The sequence below is a fragment of the Labrus mixtus genome, chromosome 17 (assembly GCF_963584025.1).
Source record: "Labrus mixtus chromosome 17, fLabMix1.1, whole genome shotgun sequence".
Classification (NCBI taxonomy): domain Eukaryota; kingdom Metazoa; phylum Chordata; class Actinopteri; order Labriformes; family Labridae; genus Labrus; species Labrus mixtus.
The window spans coordinates 11,205,971-11,227,590 of NC_083628.1; the positions used below are offsets into that span (position 1 = coordinate 11,205,971).

General features: G+C 40.9%; 1 protein-coding gene across 1 annotated transcript in view; it reads left to right on the forward strand.

Annotated features, from left to right (window-relative positions):
- The window catches only part of bmpr1bb (bone morphogenetic protein receptor, type IBb), a 54,559-nt gene that overhangs the window by 28,679 nt on the left and 4,260 nt on the right, over positions 1-21,620 (forward strand). Inside the window, exons 4-7 of the mRNA XM_061060998.1 lie at positions 8,897-9,196; positions 19,082-19,241; positions 20,039-20,141; positions 20,404-20,506. Coding sequence (XP_060916981.1) covers positions 9,124-9,196; positions 19,082-19,241; positions 20,039-20,141; positions 20,404-20,506 — 439 coding nt within the window. The 5' untranslated portion in view covers positions 8,897-9,123. The remainder of the gene's footprint in view (positions 1-8,896; positions 9,197-19,081; positions 19,242-20,038; positions 20,142-20,403; positions 20,507-21,620) is intronic.

Here is a 21,620-nt window from a genome sequence, read left to right on the forward strand (position 1 = left end):
AGTATTTAAACCCAAAATAATTAAACGTTTTCAAACCATTACAACTACAGTTTGGGAGGTTTAGAGTCAAATGTTGAAAATGTTGAAAAGTTAGAAGGGGATGTTATATGTTCTGTAAAGTAAGATGATTATTGTCCATAAGGGCTTGATAATAAATCCGTAGACACCAGTGGAGATAATGTCTCTTGTAGAGTGGACAGCACAGCACTATCATACAACTTACAGTAATAAAAGAATAGGATTTATGTAGCAGCCATAACCTCTAGGACCACTCATATCTCTGTGTCATACCCTATCCCTGCGTCAGTGTGTGTGTGTGTGGTAAGTCACCAGTTCAGTAATGCTGTATCTTTGTGTGTGTGTGTGTGTGTGTGTGTGTCTACTGTGTGCAGACATGTTGCTGTATAATGCAACCAGGCAGGTGTGAGGGTCACAGCCAGTTTGTAGGCCAGCGTCTTGACCCCTGCTGTCTGCTTTGTCTGACCGTCAGAGGAACCCCTTAATTAGAGCCTTTGGTTTGCAGTGTGTGCCCGACGCGGCCCAGCAGACACTCAGCAACAAGCCCTTCATTAAAAGCTCCTGGTTGACTTGGCAAGAAGAGCCTCAGTTTCCCAATTCCTGCTGCACAAAGGCCACGTAAAAGAAAATCTCCTCCAATTTTTCACTCTGAGTTGTTGGCGCCATTTCCTTTTTTTTCCTCCATTACTCTGAAGTGTAATCCTTATTTGGTAGAATGTTCTGATTAATTAAGTGTCAACGGATGGTCTACAAATTTCTAAGTTCAGATGTTTCCTGTAGTGTGTATTAGATTATAACAGATATGTAGAACTTTTCTCCAGTGGCTCCGAAGTGCAAACATGCTGCAACTGGCCTAAAGTTTTCCGACAGAAAAACATGCTGCAAATATAAATATGTATATCTACACCCCATTTCTCCAAATGAAAATGGTTTGCAAAGTGTTTTCCCTTCCTTTCTCTTTACCAGCTTTTATAAGCCTTTATTCAGAGATAGGGAAGTGGATGGATAAGGAAACTAGGATTAGTGAATGGTGAATAACGCAGCAAAGAACCAATGGTTGGAGTCGTACCTAGGCCACCCACTTTGAGGGCTATAGCCTCCGTACATGGCGTGCGCAATATAACCACTTGGCTGTCCGCCCCCTCTACAGCGTTCTTTTAACTAAATGAGCACACAACTATCATAAAAGATGCCAGTGTAGAGTGTCAGGCAAGCGAACTACCTGAAGTCCAGTGACCGTCAGCAGTAAAGCGAGTGAGGGAGGGGAAGGATTTCATTCTGCTGTTCTTGGCTGGCATGTGTTATTGCCCTGGCCATGGAAAATCACAGAACACTTCTCTTAATGCCACCTTCAGAGCCAGACAGACACTTCCGTACACGGAATCCATCTGTTAGCTTGTGGGGCTGTTTTGTAACCGCTGTGCCCATGGGTGAAATCTGAGCTGCAGGTGTGTTTCAGGTGCACCGCGTTAGTTTGTCCAAAGAAGCAAGACATCACAGCCCTTCATGTAGCTTCATTGTGAGTAATCAAACATTAAGAGATTTTGTTCCTCCAAGTGATTTTTAATAAGGTTCTCATCAAGAATCTACAACAGTGAGCAGAAAACATTTTAGCTTCTACAATCCTCAGTATGATTAACAATTCATATATGTACCATGTTGCATTTCAAGTGTAACAAACAAACTAAAGACTAACAAACCAAGCAATAATGTGATATCAGTCTGAGCAACACCAAAGTGTCTTTTGACAATAAACAAATGCAGATGTAAGAAACTTACATTTGAAATGTGAACTGGTTCTATGCTTCAAAAATGCTGGTTCTGATATTAAATTGCAGGGTGGTTGCCATTGTGTGTATTTGCAGTTTGAGACTGTTCCGCATCGAGTTTTAGAAACTTGAAGACGCTTTACATGATGATCATAATGTTAGCTCAGGCAGAGAACTGAAATTGTGCGTCTGCATTGGCAACTTGGCATCAGCTGGACTTCATTCAACGCAATAACTGGTGTTTTTACCAGCTGCCTTGATATGAGTTGACTAGTAAAATAAAAATCATACAGCTGAAGGTGTACCTACTGTAGATATAAAACACAGCTATGTAGAATGGTTGATCATGATTGGTATAGCTGACTGCTGCTATGAAGAACGATAAGATGCAAGGGAACATGGGTCTGAACACAGACTCTGGGGCTCCAACTCCTTTCATCAATCTTCTCAGAAAGAAGTCAGATAATTACAACACCAGGCTGTTACTGTGAGAAACAGAACAGAGGAAAAGCAAATGAAAGACTAAAAGAAAAACATCGGGTAAGGCAAGAAGACCCCTACACATCAGCCTGTCAGTCGCGCGTGTCCAGATGTTTTAGACTTGGCTGGCCAACTTTGGCAATGACTTATGCAGCAGTGGCAATATGTCTGCACACACACGTCGGAAAAGCTTGTTTTTACAGATTTCTGTCTCTGCTAAACATATCCTCTTTCACCACTGACATGTATTACAGAGATGTTACATTATGTATAGGCTTTTTAAGTTCAAATATATACATTGAACATGCTTAATCATTTTAGGGCTCAAAAATAATATTAATTTCCTAAAATCAGATTAGAGTATCAACAAAAGAAAATCTGCTTTATTGAAATATGATTTAAAAAAACTACTTGCAGCTTGTCCTCTGATGAAGTTTCTTGATTTGTCAGATGTTTCTTTCTCTGGATCAATCAAAAAAACAAACATATCATTTTGTCAGTATAAGTTTCTCAATAAAATCTGTCAAGTTGCTGCTTTACGTGCCATCTCTCGGTTTAGTTTACCTGTCTGGCTAGAAGCAGCGTTAAGTGAAAAGTTTATGAGCATCACTAAAGTTTTGACATTTATGACCTGACGCAGACAACCGGCTCACAGAAAACTGTGTGCTTGCGACAAAACTTAATTATTACCTGCACACTGTGCATCTTTATGCACGTCTGAAAATGAAGTATTTGGATAGGACATGTTCTCTCCTTGTTGTCTGGAACACTGAGCTATGGGTTTACAAGCACTGCGTTCTCAAGTCAAACAGGTCAGATTTCGTCATTAACATTTTTATTGGAGCACTTTATTTGCTGAACTGAATAGAATAAGCTTACAATCCATCTAAGTAACATGCAACCATAACATGACATTCCAAAACTGATAACACTTCGTTTCCCTGCAGATTTCTGGCTAACAACATGAATATTGGCGACAAATGATTTAACAAACTCTAGTGATCATGTGTCAGTGCTTCAATAACTCACTACGTTGTCACATCATGAAAGAGAGAGACAGACAGTGAGACAGACGGCATGAGAGAATGAGACAGAGGGAGGGGGAATCTTGCTGTGACAGCCTTTTCACTCCTTATGAATGACGTTTTTTTCTTCCCCCTCAGCATTCTTCAACACTTCAAAGCGTCAATCTCAGCAGAGTGATTTCCCCCGACTATTGTGAGAATCTTGAATATTCATCAGGGTCTTTCTTTGCCCTGAGGGCTGAAACTCTGCGGGGATCTCACAACATATTAACATTATATTTAGAACACTGGTGGATGTAGTTATTGTCTGATGACTTGTGGGAACATTTAGATGGATACATATTTCTGGGCAAATAATTAAGTTTGGACATCATGCTGGACTTTTTTATAGAGCTTCTTAAGACTTCCTTTGTTCCCTCTTTTCCCCCTATTGTGTTTCTAATATGAGCAAAAAGGGAAACAACATGAAAGATTAGCTTGTTTTTAACAATGCAAGTTAAAACTGGGAAATACGAAATGGCTTGTGATCGGGACACTGCTGGATCAATGATTCAGTACCTGATCATTTTTATAGTTGGACAAAATCAAGAAATCTGAAGTTGTAACCTCATGTTTTTGTAAAATGAGAGGAGCATGTCTCCCTATTTTCTTTTTTAGGTCTGAATGATATAACCAGGAACCCAACCAAATAAAAGTTATGCAGTACTGATCATTGACTAATGGACGACATGTCTCCATCTCCTCCTGTGAGAGAAAAGTGAAGCCAAAACACCCCCACGATGGGCGCTGAAATATTGCACATTTGGAGTCAGCGTTTGTGCAGTAGGGATCGGCTAGTAGAGCTGCAATATATATGCAGCCAATACGCAATAACTTACCAGTTAAAGGCAAAGATCCCTCAGGTTGCTAAAGTCCACAGCAGAGAATATTCTGTTTGGTTGGCTGATGAAGACAAAGTCACGCTGTCTTGACTTTTGCGCAGATTTGGCCATCTGGTTCAGACAGCTGTGTCGCCACGGTAATCAAGCGCTTTCCAGGATTCTATGACAGCAGTTTTTTATCGCTGAGCTCCTGAAAATCCTCCTAATTTCACAGAGCTGAGGGTCAGTTCGGGCCCAGCCGGAACGTCGCTCATGATATGCATTCCTTCTTAGCCTGGAGTAATTTCATCATATGTGTTCTGCCACGGCTTTTTGTTTCACAGGTTAGCGGTGATTTTTCACAGTCATCCATCCCTGTCCTCTCGCTGTGTGATGAAAGGTGCGTCTGCTGCTTGAAAGTCCTCCTCTGAAATAAAAAACGTTGCTCATTTTCATGGTGCATTGGAAAGCTAATGCTAGTATTATTGTAAGGTCTCTATTTCATAAGAAAATGTTTGCCTTAAGAAATGGAGTCAGATTATTACAAACCTCCAAGTGGCATTAATTGATCCATGAGTGCTGGGGGGCAGAAATGTGTGTGTGTAGGGGGGGGGGGCATACTGTACAGTGTCTGCAAAACAAATTGAAAAAAATCACACAGCTGAGCTACTATACAAACTTTCTCATTCAGTCCCAAAGCCCACTGCAGGGTGATTTTTTTGAAGTACATTGTGGTTAATCATTTCATTCTGTTTATGTAAGTTGTGAAAAAAGTGTACAGTATATTTTCCACCCTTTTTCAAGAGAAGTGGCAGTACTTTCTCTGATGTGCAGTTTGCACAGGCAACCTTTTCTCATTCCAGCAGTTTGGTCTTTGGCCCTAAGATGCAAAATATGACTGTCTAGGTGTAACTCTAGGCATAAGCATGCAAAGGGCTCTGTGGACAGGTTATTAATAATACACATGCATGTTGTGGTTGGACTAGAGCAATAAAGCTTCCATGTCAACAATAATTAAACAGCTAGTAAAGCTTGCGGAGAAAAAATCTCACAATTTGGACTTTTTAGGAAGCGTCCCTGAGTAAGTCGTTAGCTCTATAATCCATGTCATTCCGATTCTCTTTCCCCCCTATTCCCTGTCTTCAGCAGTTTTATAATAGCTTGAATAACAACTGGATCCTACATTTCCCATAAAACAACACCATAGTTTTGGTAGACTTTCCCTGACAGGTAAATGTCTTTACACCTACAGTATAGTTACGTATGTATACTCTTAGAGTCTTAGCTTAGTTAATAAGGAAACAGAGACCTCCTGAAGAATAAACTGAACTTTAATTTGTTTGAAATGTGTGGAGTGCCCCTTTAACACAGCTTTCCAATTGGTTCTTGCATGTCTACTTTGACTATTTCTCATTCCAGTTGTGACTAACTTTGTGGTTTTGCGGAGCGATCAAGGTGCTGACAGAAGGATTTCTCAGGCAATATTAATCACGCTGTAACTATGTGTGTGATGACAGACGAGTACCGCTGTTAAAACTCTAACTAAGAGAGGGGAGGGAATGAAAAAGGAGAGGAAGTGAAGAGTTAATTCCACTGAAAACAATTCTTCCAACCAGTCTGCCCCACTTTCAACCTCTTTCTGTGGTGGACTGACCCCCACCTACAGAGCCGCTCACTCCCCTTCGTACCCCCCTCCCATCCCTGTGGGGTCTGAGTGGGCAGAGGGAGGCTCCACGCTGGGTGTTTGATGGAGCGAGGAAGGGTGTGTAAGGTGCACTGACCCCTTCATATTGCTCCCCATGCACTCGTGCTCCAGAATGGGCTGACTTATCACATGTAATACTCAGAAATGCACAAATCAGTAGTGACAGCTACAGGACCGCTGGGGCTGTGGAGGAGGAGAGGTGGCTTCTGGGAGCTGCTGTTCCCACCCAGTCAGACTTTAAGAGGGGACAGGTGTGGGGTGGAGAAGCCCATTTGGCTGTTGATGTTGTTTTGACCTCCTCCATCACTGCTTTTGCACCTTCTTTTGCCTCCCTGCAACCATTTGGAGCAGACAAACATCCTTAAAAGGCTCCCACATGTGTTGTTGTGGAAATTCGACCATGGCCGACTTGTTTATGAGTTGTGTAGGTGCTGAAGTAGACTTGATGTAATCTGTCTAATAGTCTCCTTAATCCTCTTAACTTGTAACCCACATAAACCTTTCACCACAGGAATGTGTCCCCCTATTGTTGTCATGTTTTCCCCTGGTATTGCATGTTAGCATGTGTGTTCTAGTGTGCTGGATTAAGGTGACGTTGCAAAGTTGTGGCGGTGCCTGGAGGTGTGAGCTCTAATCACCTCTAATCACCTGACGTGTGATGGCCTGATCCCCGCTGCTCCACAAGTGTTTGTGTTTTCACCCCTTTCACACACAGACTCACATGAGGAACCTGACGCTATTCAGCCTACATCTTGAATTGTAATACCAGACTCTTGGTTACAGATTAACACCCAGTTGTTCTCATTCACACAACATCTTCGTCTGCAGCTGTTTACCTTTTCTTTTTTTTTTAAATAGTTCCTTCCCTGATTTACCTAGAAACAATAATACCCAACAATGACAGATATGTTTTTTGAGGTTATATAAATGATATTTAAAGATTTTACTTTCATGAAAAAAAATATTGGACTCATCCTGCACTCAGGGACGTAGCCTATACAAAAATAATTCTAAGACACTTTACTCACAAGGCCGTCTAATTTTATTGCATGCTCAATGTCAAATACTGTTACACATTTTTACTACTGACATTTTTCATCAGTTCACCACTTCAGAATCGATCAGCAGCTGAAATGAAAAAGTACATATTTGATAACCCTTTAGCTGCAATTAGACAACAGTTACTCTTAGCAGTCAATCACGTCTTAGCTAGCATTACCATAAGAAAGGGGGTCATTGCTTCCCTGTTGTGTCATGTTAAACTTTTTAGATGGTAGTGTTACTATTCAGCCACTTCAAAGCTAATGGTATAATCATATTTGGTAGTTAAATGCTAATATTAGCTTTGTTATGGCTAATGGTATAATCAGCTTTGGTAGCTAAATGCTCATATTAGCTTTATGTTGGTAGCTAATGGGTTTTCAAATATGTTGAGTTAACTTGAACTGTCAGTGGTACAATGACTTTCTGATTAACCCTAGACATGGCTTTTTTTTTTGTTTCTGATCAAACTGGAAACAATACAACTCTAATGAGGTGTCAGTTTCCCTCCATTTTTATGACTTAGAACCCTTCAGTGTGATGTCAGAGGAAAATGGCTGCTAAATATAAGTGTGAATATAGTCAAAGAAAAGCTTTCTTGAATATAAAGACCCTCTTCTATGATTGACTTGACCCACAACTATCTTTGTGATTCATTTATTTACACTATTTTGGGCCTCCAATCATTATCTGTGACAAATACTTCCCTAGACTTTGTTTAGGCAAAGTGTGAATAATCTTAATCAAGTTGCATTCTGCCCATCACTTTATAGGGTCTTTAGATCAAGATGAGGTTTCAGTTGAACCCTTTTTCTTTTTTTTACTATCAAATTGGAGGTTCAAGTTGTTGTTTTTTTAAGATTTATTTTTGCGCATTTTGTGCCTTCATTGGAGAGATAGGACAGTGGATAGAGTTGGAAATCAGAGAGAAAGAGAGTATGGAATGACATGCGGGAAAGGAGCCACAGGTCGGATTCGAACCTGGGCCACCCGCTCGGAGGACTACAGCCTCCACACATGGGGCGCAATCTCTAACCACTGTGCCACCAGCCCGGAGGTTCAAGTTGTTTTGTTTGTTTTTGCAGTACCTAATTTTAGATTTGTGCAGTGTAACTATTACATCTTCCTGTATAGTACATACTAACTAACAATTTCTTGGAAATTAATGCAACAACTTATTTTTAACATGTTTTGGTTGTTTAAAAATATATTATTTATGTCTGTTAAAACATTTTCTTGTGCACAGCTTTGTAGGACACATACATCTTTGGATGTAAGTAATACACCTCAGATACCAGTTCTGTTCAGTTTGTCAAACTGGTGTAAGCTCTGCCTTGTTGAGTACTGCTAAGTTTTCCAAGTTTGTATCCTCTACACTCCTTCAACTCCTTCGATTTTTTTTTTTTTCAAGATTTTTTTTTGGGCTTTTGTGCCTTTTAATTGAGAGATAGGACAGTGGAGAGAGTAGGGAATGACGTGCAGGAAAGGAGCCACAGGTCGGATTCGAACCTGGGCCGCCCGCTTGGAGGACTACAGCCTCCATACATGGGGCGCGCACACTACTGCGCCACCAGCGTCCCAACTCCTTCGATTTCAGCGTCCCTCCTGGCATGCTGTGTGTTTGTATACATGTGGCAGTAGGTCATAATGCTTTCACCGCTCCCATTCACACCTCATTCAGCTCCTCTCACATCCACGGCACTGGTTCACACCCTGTTGCCCTCTTCTGTTCTGCTCTCCTTTCTGTGTATGACTGATGTGAGAATATGTAAAGTGTGTGTGTTTCTGTGTGTGTGTGTGTGGGAAAGAGAGAGGCTGCGCATAGGTTCAGATATACTCAGCTGTTCCCTCTGTAGTGAACCGGTCACAGAAAGGGCTGGACAAATAGCACAGCTAGGGAGCAACTTAGTAACACCCTCCTCCTCCCCCCTTTCTTTTCTCCCCCCTCTCTCTCTCTCTCTCTCTCTCTCTCTCTCTCTCTCTCTCTCTCTCTCCCAGGCTGTCAGTGTGGAGTAGAGCTGGAGGCTGCGGGGCTGCTGCGTGCTGTGGGAAGTTCCTGAGAGTCACTCAGAGACACACACTCATACAGAAAGACTGGATTGGCGCTCTTTCACAGAGGGATTTAAAAAGCAGTCTTGCACCGTGGTCTCTTTGGACGGGCTTGTTTGTTGTAGCAGAACCTCAGGGATTTGAAGGAGGCAACGACTGGGGTCGGTGCCGGCGGGATGGTGGTGGTGTTGGCCTGGAAGGCTGTACTGCTGGTGACCGGAGTGGCATCACTTAGCCGGGGTTCTCATGGTGAGTATTGTGCCGGACACCTGCTTGTTTTTTGCTTCTCTGCTGGGTTTATCAGGTCGAGGCTTTCATTTTGTCACTTTGTTGTCTTTTTTAACGTATAGAAGTTTTCAGATAATTATTTTAGATTTCTTTTCTTCTTAGGTATTTACTGCTATAGTTTGAGCTGTAGAGATTTTTCACACCTTTAAGTCAAAGTATTGCAGGTTGATCATTCTAGCTGTGAGGTTTACCGTCTATTTTTTACTCTGCGGTATTTATGATGATCAAACGCTATTATGATCTCCACAGGGGCCACCATGAGAACGGGTGTGTATTTATCTGCCCTGTCCCCTCTCCCCCTCCTTACCCACACCCCCCTTTTAGTTCGTGTTTTGAATTGTTTGAAGATGGACAGCCAGTTGTCTTTTTTACGATAAATGCCAACAGTGTCAGGCTGCCCCCCGTTAGGTTGTGACAGGCGAGGAGGGTGGACAGGTTCCCAGCATCAAGGAGATGACACTTGTGCATTTGTTCTGTTTGTGAACACAGAAAGGAGGGAGGCATTATTAGTCGTTGTAAGCCTCGGTACAAGTGTAGTTTAGGACTTCTGTTTTTTCACTCACACATTTAAAAACGTCTATTGAACCGTTACTTTAAGTTGACATGGACACATATTCTTTGCTGTTCCATATCTGTCTTTCTAAAAGCTGAAGCACTTCATGAAGTAGTCAATCCACACATCATTAGCAACTATTTTCATTGTCATATAACGATATTCTGGCTGTAAATTATTATCCGCGGGTTATTTGACTGTTAGTTGGACGAAACAAGGTGTACGAAAATTTCACCTTCACAAGATTATAATTGATATTTTCTAGAATTTTGTAAAATAGATCAAACCGATAATCTGCCAATAGAAAATGAATCCACAGATTAATCGATGAGGGTAGAAATCGTTGACTGAAGTCGTACTGTTACTGGTTTATGTGGACAAGCTTAACATTTGCAGGAATACCCGGTTGTCAAATACTCATTAAGGACACAGTTGGGTGTCAGGCTGTAGAGCCAGCATCTGGGTATACACACACACACACGCACGCACGCACGCACACACACACACGCACGCACGCACGCACGCACGCACACACACACACACACACACACACACACACACACAATCGCACGCACGCACGCACAGTGTTTGTAAATATAGCAAATAATGAGAGGGTCTGGAAAATGTCCCTGTATGACTCTTTGTTGAAGCTGGATTTAGCCAAATGATAGATGGTGTATCAGTTATTTAATTTAGAAACTTTTTTTTTTAACCCTCACCCTGCCATAGCCTCTTGTATGCATGTTTTAGTTTCATATGAAGACCATGTGTCCATACTTCACATTTTGTTTAGATTTATCAGGGTGTGTTTTCCCCCTTATAATGTTAAAGTTAAAAACATCTCAGAACAAAGTTTACATTTTAAATTTAAAGTATTATCATCGATTGAGATGTAATATATCTGAGGTCATTAGAGAGTGCAAAGGTGTCTTGAACAATACTGCATAGGTATAGAGTATGGGTAAATAAATATAATCAGCTTCACTTTAGAACATAAAGGGAGTTTGATTTGAACCCTGGTACAAAGCTTTACTGAGAGCGTGTCAAAAATAAAGACCAGCTGTAAAACCCCAAAGTGACTGAGTGGTTCAGAGCTGGCTGATAGTTTCACAGTTGGTCAACAAATACCTCGGCTCATGATGAATGTTTCTTCAGAGAATTTCTTTTATTGTTATCTGTGCACACTGAGCAAAGTGTTTAAAGTCTCATCCTACCTTGAGTTTCAGGAGCGACCTATAATAATATAATATAATAATATAATATGTGAAACAATAGAGCAATATTCAGACAGGATCATCACAGAATAGCAGCATTGATTTATTTTCTTACATTGTTTCCCTTTCCTCCATTTTCCTCCTTCTGCTCACTTTCTTTAACCAATACTTGAGCCGCCAGTTGCTTTTTCTTTTTTCCTATGTGATCCGATCTGTTAAAGCACCCCAAATGATTAAAACATGTGGGAGGTTGCCCATAAATCTGAGCGGCACGGTCAATTTGCCACCTGTTTCTACAGGCTAGCGAGGTTCACAGAGAGTAGATGAGCCCTGGCCTGTTTCTTCCGGTGGCATTACAGTAGAAATACTGTGCATTTATGTGACAATCATAGCCTACCTCTTTGTGATGGTGGCATTTTTGAAAACCTTATTATTTTTGGCTCATCTCCTATATCCACATTTTTGGTCTCATTTCGACGCATGTGAGAAACTCAAATTTGCTGCATTGCTTCGTCAGGGATATAGCTGCCAATACTTTCTGTCCAAGAAAAACACCTTCCGACAAGTATCCACTTCAGACACACAAAACATTTTAGAAGTGAAATTTCAATTGTCAAGAAAAAGACACAAACGTATAAAGGCTTTTTACAAATATCCTGTTTAAATTAAAGGAAGCCAATGAAGAAGTGCAAAGAACTGCAGTTCCTCAAGTGTCCACTTGAGTATGGCTCCAAAAACCAAAGAATCCCCATTAAGCCTGATGTTGAAATGCCCATTCTTACTGAAGGTATGAATACTTTTAAAGCCTGGTATAAAATTTGTTTTTGGTGTTAATATTTAATTATTTTATTAGTTAAAAGTGATTAAGGGGTGATTTTCTTTTCCCTTTCATTCTTGATTATTTAAAGGCTAAAAGTTACGCTGCATAGTTACGGGCGTCTTGAAGCTGTTTGCCTGGAGGCTTTAGGCCCCCCTTAACTCTGACTCTTCGCCTGTTACTAGATTGATCAAAAGTTAGGTGGAGATAGCATTTCCAATATGGCGACCCGACCCCCATCGCTGGCTTGATAACTCCTCTCTAGAAACCAGTGGTTGATGTCACTGTCTATGGGTGCAGGAAGTTGTATGTTTTCAGCACATATGCCGTCCTCCTGTCCTTTGTTCAGACTCATAAGATAATTGTGTAAAATGTATGAATTACAGGAATCCTTAAGAGTCGCTTTCCCAGCAATGTGTGGTGTTTTCATTTACAGAGATCTTTGAACATCTGTCAATGTCAGCTTGACTCTGTGGGAGTGCAGTTTAGTCTTTATCAACAACAAGTTGCTTTTGCCTCAGTTACATCCATGTGAAGGAGTTAAAACTGAATTACATTAGGTCTGATTACTGTGTGTATTAAACTCCTTTAAGTCCATACGTGAGTTGGCAGTATGCAGAACGTTTTGTGAAGCATGAACTATGCATCAGACATCTGTGTGAGTGTTGTGGAATAAGGTCAGAGTGCAGCGCGGTGCAGCGGTCCAGAAGTACAAACCAGCAGTGGTTGGTCCTCAGCAGGTCCAGGCTCCTCCGGCCTTCTGTGTGCTGCTTCCTGACAGGATGTGGATTCGGTTCCCCAACACAGAATCTGATCCCCAGGCAGATGTGCTGCTCCAGTGGTCAGGCATGGGGGCATATGTGTGTGTGTGTGTGTGTGTGTGTGTGTGTGTGTGTGTGTGTGTGTGTGTTCATGTGATGGTGTTTTTAAGCATATTTCCCTTGCAGGACTTGGAAGCTTGGGACTTGTATATTTAGGGAGTTTGTCTGTTTTCAACTTTTAAAAAAATGGAAGCTTATGAATTGTCACAACACCAATGAACAATAATACTGAAGATGTTTTTGTTATTGAGACACGTACTGTAAACATAACAATAGAATGATTTGCTTTATAAACTTGTTAGCAACTTGTTTTTTACTCTCAAAGAGACCTTCAACATCCTTGGATAAAAACAGAAGCTTCATCATGTTTTTGGCTGAGGTAGTATCGTGGGCTAAAATGACATATTGTGGTGGCGTTATGGCCCCATTCTCTCACAGTGTGTCTGTAATGGAGCCCAGCATTAGCCCCTGTCTCGTTTCTTTTTCCAGTAAGTACAGACCACACGGACAGATAGACGAGCAGTGAGGTGAAATGATGGGGCATTGTGGGTAGACAGTTTAAAAAAAAAAAAAAAAAAAAATCTTTAACTCCAGAGAAAGTGGGAATAAATAAGATTGAGATGGTGTGGTGTGATGAGTTCCACACACACACACACACACACACACACACACACACACACACACACACACACACACACACACACATGCACACACACACATTTAATGTTAGGCTGTTATTCCGGAAGGAAATGTACATGTATCCATAGCTCCAACACTTATTAAGAATCACAGAATAAACCAAAGGAATCTGCCGTACACTGTCAGGATACCGGAGTAAAATTTAAGGAATGTTTTGGTACGTTGATTGATGGATACAGTAGCTTCGATAAACATTGATCCATCCATCTTTCCAACCATGTAAATGTATGCATGGTCTCTGGGTGGACTGTGGAACCGAATTGCCCTCAGGGATAAATAATGTTTTCTAAGTCATCCATCTGTCTGTCCATCCATCCGGGCTAGTAGTTCTGTTTTTTTTTTATTTTCAAAAGAGAAAACGAGCCATAAAGTATGTAAAATGGAACTACAACTGAGACACTCATTTTTGAGTGTGGGAGTCATGTTGTTATTATAAAGGGAAACGAAAGGGTTTTTTTTAAACTGAATTACATAGAAATTGTCAAGGATGTTAAAGAAATAAGATATGTGATTATATATTGTAAGACAGGAAATATACAAATTAGTATGTGAATAAATAAATGACCTTTTAATGGAGGAAAATAAACTATTTCAGAACAATAGTTCAGAAAATCATTCTTTTCTTAACCTTTTACTGTATTCAAGATTCTGTGATTTATCAGTAAGTTTAATGAATGTCAGGGCATCATTCTCACGGCTAAATGCTTGGAATTCATTGTAATCCATCCGAGGTCAGTCAGTCTCTGTGTCTGCTGTGTGTTTGCCCTTCTGTGAGTGAGTATTTTGTTGTGGATATAGCATCTCTCTGCTGCATTCACACCGCGGTGGAAAGTTTTCTCTCTGCGCTCAGTGTGAATCCCGGACAGTGGCACTACTTTTTCTCAAGGCGGAGCTGGGGGCACAGAGTGGTGTGTGAAGGCTCTACTGCAGACGCACAGATCCTCCTGCTGCCTATAAATCTGCTGCTGTGGGTGGTGGGAGCCTCAAAGTGACCATCACATTCCTCAACCGCAGCAGTCCGGTCACGGCCGGTAAACATGGAACAGGTTGCAGGAAGCTGCACGTTGGAAATAGCCGACCTGACGCTGGCTCTGCGGCAGAGAAGAAGGCGAGTGTGTGTGGAATGTGCTCCTCAGACACGTCCTGGTGTGTGTACAATATGTGCACATATGAGAGTGTCTCGTGTGGCAGAGGCCTTTGAAGCCTGTAGGGGGTTAAGAGAGATGAGGGTGCAGTGCTGGGGTGGAGGAGGATGTATGGCCCCTTTTGCAGGCTGGTTGTGACCCCCTCAGGGTCAAAGTGCACCATGAAGACACTCAAGAAGATGTCTCCTTCTGAGGAGGTTATTTATCACGGCCACCTGGAGTAACTTATCTCCTGTTTCTCTCATGCGCTCCTCTCTGCTGTGATGAACAGTCTGTGTGAGGGTCTCGGCTCACAGATTAAATGGCTGAAGTCTGATTTAGTGGAACAACCAGGTTAACTGGGAAAAAAAAGTTGGAGAAATTTGTATGTCCCTCTCCTGGATATACAATTCCCCTGTCCACCTTTCTCTCACTTCACCACTGCTGATAGCTGTTTAGCTTTTTTTTTTAAATGCATTTTTTAAAATAGATTTATCAAAAGGACATTTTTGAAAAATGGAACGTGTTATTGTGACAGCCCTAAAAATGTCATACACTTAAAGCTCCTTTGAGGGACCTTTTAGTTTGTATAGATTTTGGCTCCCCCTGTGGACAAAGACAGCACCTTTTTATCCTGTACACATAAACATAATGTCAAAGTGTCAACCTGCTTTATTTTAACAGTTAACTGTATCGCTCACTGGGACTTTTACAGTTGAAAATGAACAAAATAATCCCTGCAGCTAGCTCCTGAAATCCCGGTCCGACCCCTACCCCCCGAGTCCCCGACAGCTGTTAAAGGCATTCAAAACTATATGTAATTAATGAATCCTTATGCTGATAGTCTAGTTTACTTCTGTTGAACATAAAGAGGCGTCAGGATTAATTGATTTATAACCATCTTGAAAACTCATCACTGGAGCTTTAATCTAAAAACAGAAACAGTGTTCTAGTCGAGCAGGGAAGTTTAAATGGAGTAGGGACATTGTTTTACACATATTTCAAGTATTTCAAATTACATTTTTCACATTTTTGCTTGGATTTATATGTGATTATGATCATGCTCTAGCTTGTATTGCATTCATTGATACACTTAGTAAGCTGATACAAGCACATCACACACTGAAGATGTAGAGGAAGGACAGTGTGTTGGAAAATACAAAACATAGAAGTAAGATCTGTTTGCAATGACACACAGTCCACGTAGGAAGTGTCAGAGACCATGCTGAGATGTTTTAACCAGAGCAGAGAGATGACCAAGGCAGTCTTAAAGACAACACATGAGCTGCAGTCATAAACGCGGGGTTATTTGGAATAGCACCCAAAGAAGCTGATACTGATGGTGACGAGCTGTGAATGAAGGCGCTCCAGCTGGACTCAGTCACTATGCGACTTCTAATTGCTTCAAGTCGCTGTGTGTTTGTGTGTATTAAACAGTTTCTTAACGTGTGTGTGTGTGTGTGAAGATGGACGGACAGCCTGTGGAATGTGCGGGGGATGCAGGTCAGATTTCGGGGTGACCTTGAGTGTGCCCCTTAGCTGACACAGCAAATCTGTTTGTTGTGTGCTATGTGTGTATGTGTGTGTGTGTGTGTGTGTGTGTGTGTGTGTGTGTGTGTGTATGTGTGATTCAAAGAGTCAAAATGAAACAAAAGGAAAAGTGTTTTAATAAAAATACGTCAAGCTTTTTCTTATATGCCCAAATCTTGTATTGGGTTTATTTTCTGAGTGCCATCGAATCAGTATTAGAAACAAATAAGAAAAAGGCATTTTACATTATTTATCTTTTTCAATGTGGTTTATTAACTAAATGTTCTCTGTCACTAGGTCATGGTCTAAGTGTAACAAAGATGGCCTCTGTTTTTGTTTTACTCTCTTTACATCTTAAAGCCTATTCTTACAGCTGATCTGTAAAGCTTCTCTTATGTTTGAAAAACAATCTCATATCATCTTAAACTCTACAGAGATTATTTATAAGGTAAGGTTTTCTTAGAGCACGAATAAAACATTATCGTAGTGCATAAAAAGTGTTCTTTTCTTGACATTCTGAGTGAGTGGTATTTAAAACCAGAGTGCTGACTCATTATAAAACCTGCTCTACAACTGTGGGACATTTTCAAAAATGCAATGCATGTGAAGACATTAAATTGTCATTAGGCGAAAGGAGATGATCATAAACCTGAATACAAAATTCATGAACAAAATATTTCGCTACTAGATGCAGTATGCGCTGCTTCTGTTTAGATGGTTTGTAGAAGTTTAACAAAAGAGAAAACAGATTAGGTGTATGTTAATGATGTTAAATAGAAGGCAATGAAAAGTAGCAGCAGCTACCTGCTGTCAGTTTTTATGTCGGTTCTCCAACTGACTTGAGCCTGACAGCTCAACTTCTGATCATTAGAGATGTTGCGTGTCATCTCCTCAAGGCCAAAGTTTGTCATGCTGCCGTAACTGTTGCTTTTTACTCCAAAGCTCAAATCCTCCTTTCCATACGCCAGCTTTCCTGTAACATTTTACCCTGGAGTGACCTCCCTCTGTTTTCAGAATGTATCGAAAAAAACATGAAAAATCCCCGATAAGTTCCTGGTGTGTATGGTTTTTTTTTCTGTTGTTTTTGCACACTTGCAATTCACATGTGACAAACCAAGGCCACTGAGAGGGAGGATCAGAACACCTCCTCGAATTTCCCTCTGACAGAAACACTAACACAGATAAGATTCAGGATTGGAAGCACACAGTGTACCACTTAGGGAACAGTTGTGCTCCAAACACACTTAAAATGTGCTCTTTTTTTATCAGGCAGTCTTCAGGAGGGGAATTTGTTCCCCCAATTTCTATGCATGGTTTGCGTTCTGATTGCTTAGATTTGCCAAAACATAAAAATATGAAAGAGCATCAGGAAGCTTTTGTTTCTTATGAATGGATGTACAGAAGCTGATAGATGGATAAGATGTCATGATGTCTTGGGTTTTAGCTGCTTTCTGAATGTTGTTGTAGTTTTGACACTAATGAATACCTTATAGCTTGATTTTACAGTTTAATATATATATTCACAAAATAATTATATAACAAAGAGAGAGCAAAAGAGAGAGGAGGAAATCCGTCTAGTGTGACACGGTACAGTTCAGCTGTCCAACCACAGAGGCCATCAGGGACGAGCTGCTGTCGGAACTGGTTTTATTCTACACTGATACATCTTTGCACCTTTGGTAATTTGATGCTAAGGATGAAAAAAAAAAAAAGGTCTCACATTGTGTAGATCTTTCTACAAGATAAATGTGGATATGTGAGGGTTTATTTCAATAGCATAAAGCGATAAATGATTATCGAGTATTCTTACAATTCACTTGCTAGTAGAATAATTAAGCCTTACTTTAAATACAAATATGTTCTACTACTTAGAGCATTATGTTCAGCCTTAATGTTTTCCTTTTTGAATGACATTCATTGCTGTAGTTATGTGTGTACACAGTTTGGTTGATGATGTGGCATCACTCCAGGCTCACGTTTACAAACTTAAAGAAGATCATTCTGTGTCCAAAGAGCTGCCTTGGACTGATGGTTCAGTGTTCAGTGGGGGCTGTGAAGGTTACCTCTTCTCTCTAAGAATGAGTCAATCCAGAGTGATAATATTTTTTCCTGCTCCTGCTCCTGCTTGCTGTATTAGTACACATTCAGCTGGACTCGGATGTTTTGACTCTGTAGATGTTTTGGCTCTGTAAGTCACTGTGCAGATGAGAATATAGATGACTGAGTCGGGTTCTGCTCGAGGTTTCTGACTGTTCATAGGAAGCTGTTGAGGTTTCCAAATGCTTGGTGGATTCATGTTGTTATGTAGCTGTGAATATTTTTTAAAACATAGTACGGTCTAGATCTGTGATTTGTGTAGAGGTCATCACTTCTATTGGCATGAAATTGGACTGTTGTTTAACATTATTGAATTTATAGTAGAATATATTAACAACAAGAACACATTTATTGATAACATAAAGCTCTGGAAGATCAGTGCCTGAGCCAATTATGTTTAAAAAGTTCCTCTTGAAGAATAATGCAACAATGTACCATAGACTCACACACAGAAAAGTATTATACACTCTCCGCTTACTCAACATTAATAATACACAGGCACTTGAAGCAGGCTGACAAGGACACACACACACACACACACACACACACACTCAGCACAAAGACGTCTTTCTGCTGAGTGATGTTATTCTGGTTGCCGACTTCATGCAGGTACATTGAGTCCGGTCCAGAACAGCAGGATAGCTTTCAGTAGCACATACTCACACTTTCTGTGGATTGCATTGCCATGGTGACGGTGCCAATGCAAGCTGATGCTTTTTTTAAAAAAAATTTTCATTTGAATGTAAGTCAAAAGACCTATTTGAAAAAGAGCAGTAATGGTGTTTGATTTATTCCGTCTTTAATTTTCCTGAGGTATGTGTACTTAAGTTTGACTCTTTTGGCTCTGCTTGAGCTCAAGGAGCGCCCAGATGTTTTGGTCTGCCGTGATGCTGAGCCTAGTCTCTCTCTCTCTCTCTCTCTCTCTCTCTCTCTCTCTCTCTCTCTCTCTCGCTCTCTCTCTCTCTCTCTCTCTCTCTCTCCCCCTGTGCAGCCAACATGTTGGACACCATGCTGCTGAAGAATGGGTGGAAGGGCGGATCGGCGCGGAGGGCGGAGGAGAGCAGCAGCACGGCCACAGTTTCAGCTCAGAACATGCTCTGGTGTCACTGCTATCATCACTGCCCTGAAGACTCCGTCAACAACACATGCATGTACGGGGAAGCACACAACCACAACAATGCTCGCAAGCAAGCCGACTGTTACAATCACTCTTTAGCTCATAGCTGTTAAAAGACAACACAGAAAATGATCCAGAGGAATTCTCTTTGAGACACCTCATTACCCGAAGTGTTTACTTCAATTACATCCTTTAATGAGATCCTTTAGTCCTCCTGAGGCTCAGCTTGTGAACTCTCTCATTAGCCAGCCTATGTGCATTAGAGGTATTAATACTCAGGTAGACATCATGTGCTGTACTTTACAGAAATACAGCTTCTGATGTATAAATATTATATTATGAAGGGAATGTCAGCGCTTGAATGTCAGATCTCTGATTGTATGTTTAGAGGCTGCAATTTATAACTTTTCCAGTCTTCTTAAAAAACTTAATAACGGTTTTCGAATCAAATATTAGGGCTGTCAAAGGATTACATTTTGATCAGGATGAATTGCTGAACTTCAATAGCTAATAGGGATTATTAAATGTTTTAAAAACAAGAATAAACAAACTCAATCTTTGTTTCTGCTGCATCAGCGTTTATACAGTTTTGAACTTGACATTTGGAGCTCCTTTAATTCAGCCCTAACACAAATCTTTGGTTCTTGACTTTAAACTGTTTCACTTATTTTGGCTGAACAATTGATAGCTTTGAAAATGGTTTTAGTTCCAGTAAGCAGTTAAAATGTTGGTGACAGGTTTAATAAACCCCTGAAACCCGTAATAATGTGGTCAATGATGAAAGACTCCCAGGCGACGGTCACTCGTGATGATGTTTGTGCTTTCTGCTAGGACTGACGGTTACTGCTTCACCATGGTGGAGGAGGAGGAGGGGGGTCTGGCAGTGATCACCACGGGTTGTTTGGGTCTCGCTGGCTCAGAGTTTCAATGCAGAGTAAGTCACCTGTATATTTCTTTACATGTATGTCTTTCCTCCTGTGTCCTTCATGTGATCTTGTTGTTAATTCTTTATGAGGGTTAAGTACTGCTCTTTATGAGAGCTTTTAAACCTGATCTGTGGAGCTCTGCTATCTATACACACAGACGGAAATGTTTGATTATTGTTATTGTTGTCTTTGGGAATAAGTGTAGCTGTAAATGTTTGTTCATTAGAGGTAGTACATTGTCTTGTGTTTATTTGTGTGTTTGCGTTGTAGGACACGTGGAATGCACGTTCCAGGAGAGCCCTCGAGTGTTGCACAGATCAGGACTACTGCAACAGAGACTTGCACCCTACTCTTCCTCCGCTGGTGACATCAGGTAAGACACACACACACACACACACACACACATTTGTTCACACCACTTTTCACACGCTGAAATCCAGCCTCGCTTTAAAGCCTGAGTGGCTTTTAGAGCGGGCTCATTCAGGCCTTGCTGGGTGGTGATGGGGAGTGACAGTTTAAACTGTTACAAACCACAGCGCCATGCTGGAGTGAAGTGGCACATGCTGATGCAGGAGGGCAGAGAGGGGGGGGGGGGGAGATAGAAAGAGAGGGGTGAAACAGTGCCTGCAGTCTCTGCTTGTTCTCTCACCCTCTAATGAAAAGGACAGCCTCTCCCTGGGGCCCGCTTGAGTTTCTTGCCTCGGGACGGATGTGAGGTATCTGTCCATCTGTTACTCCGCAACACACACACACACACACACACACTCACTCTGTTCTCTCTCTCTGTCACTCACGTTTTTCGGACAAACTCCCTTCTATGCGTTCACACAGCATCAAACACTTTAATTTAAACTTCAAGCAAACCATTCTAAACTAAATTGTTGTATCAGTTGACGTGCTTGATAATTGACGTGTTGCTTACTTTTTTAGTTTTGGCCATCATTTCTGAGTGTGACAATGCTTCAACAAAGTCAGACAGAGAAGCATGAAGAAAGCTTCCAGGTTATCAAATATGATAAAAGTGAAATGTTCATCTCTAGTTTCAAAGGGAAAATGTGCACAAGAGCATGTATGTAAAAAAAAAGAAATGAAATCCCTGCAGTCAAATAAAAGTTGAAGAGGCTGCATTGTTCAAAAGTTTCCTCGACTAGAGGGGGAAAACGTTTTTTTTTGTTTTTTTTGAAGGCGCTTAGTTTGATACTCTAGCATGGACACATGGTTTTAATTTCTGATTTGATAAGTTATGAGGGATGATAATACCATAATACTTATGATGTGATCATGTCAATGCCAGCATGTTAAATATATTTTTTACATGGTTGTGATTATTAAAAGATAACATTATTGTATATTTCATTATGAACCAGCGTGAAGGTAATGTAGAACACACAGTTTCTGTTTCCGTCTATAAAAGTGAACTATTATCAAAGTCATCATGAAACACATTCAGGGGATTAGTTGGACAGTTTGCTATTCATGCAGTTCTT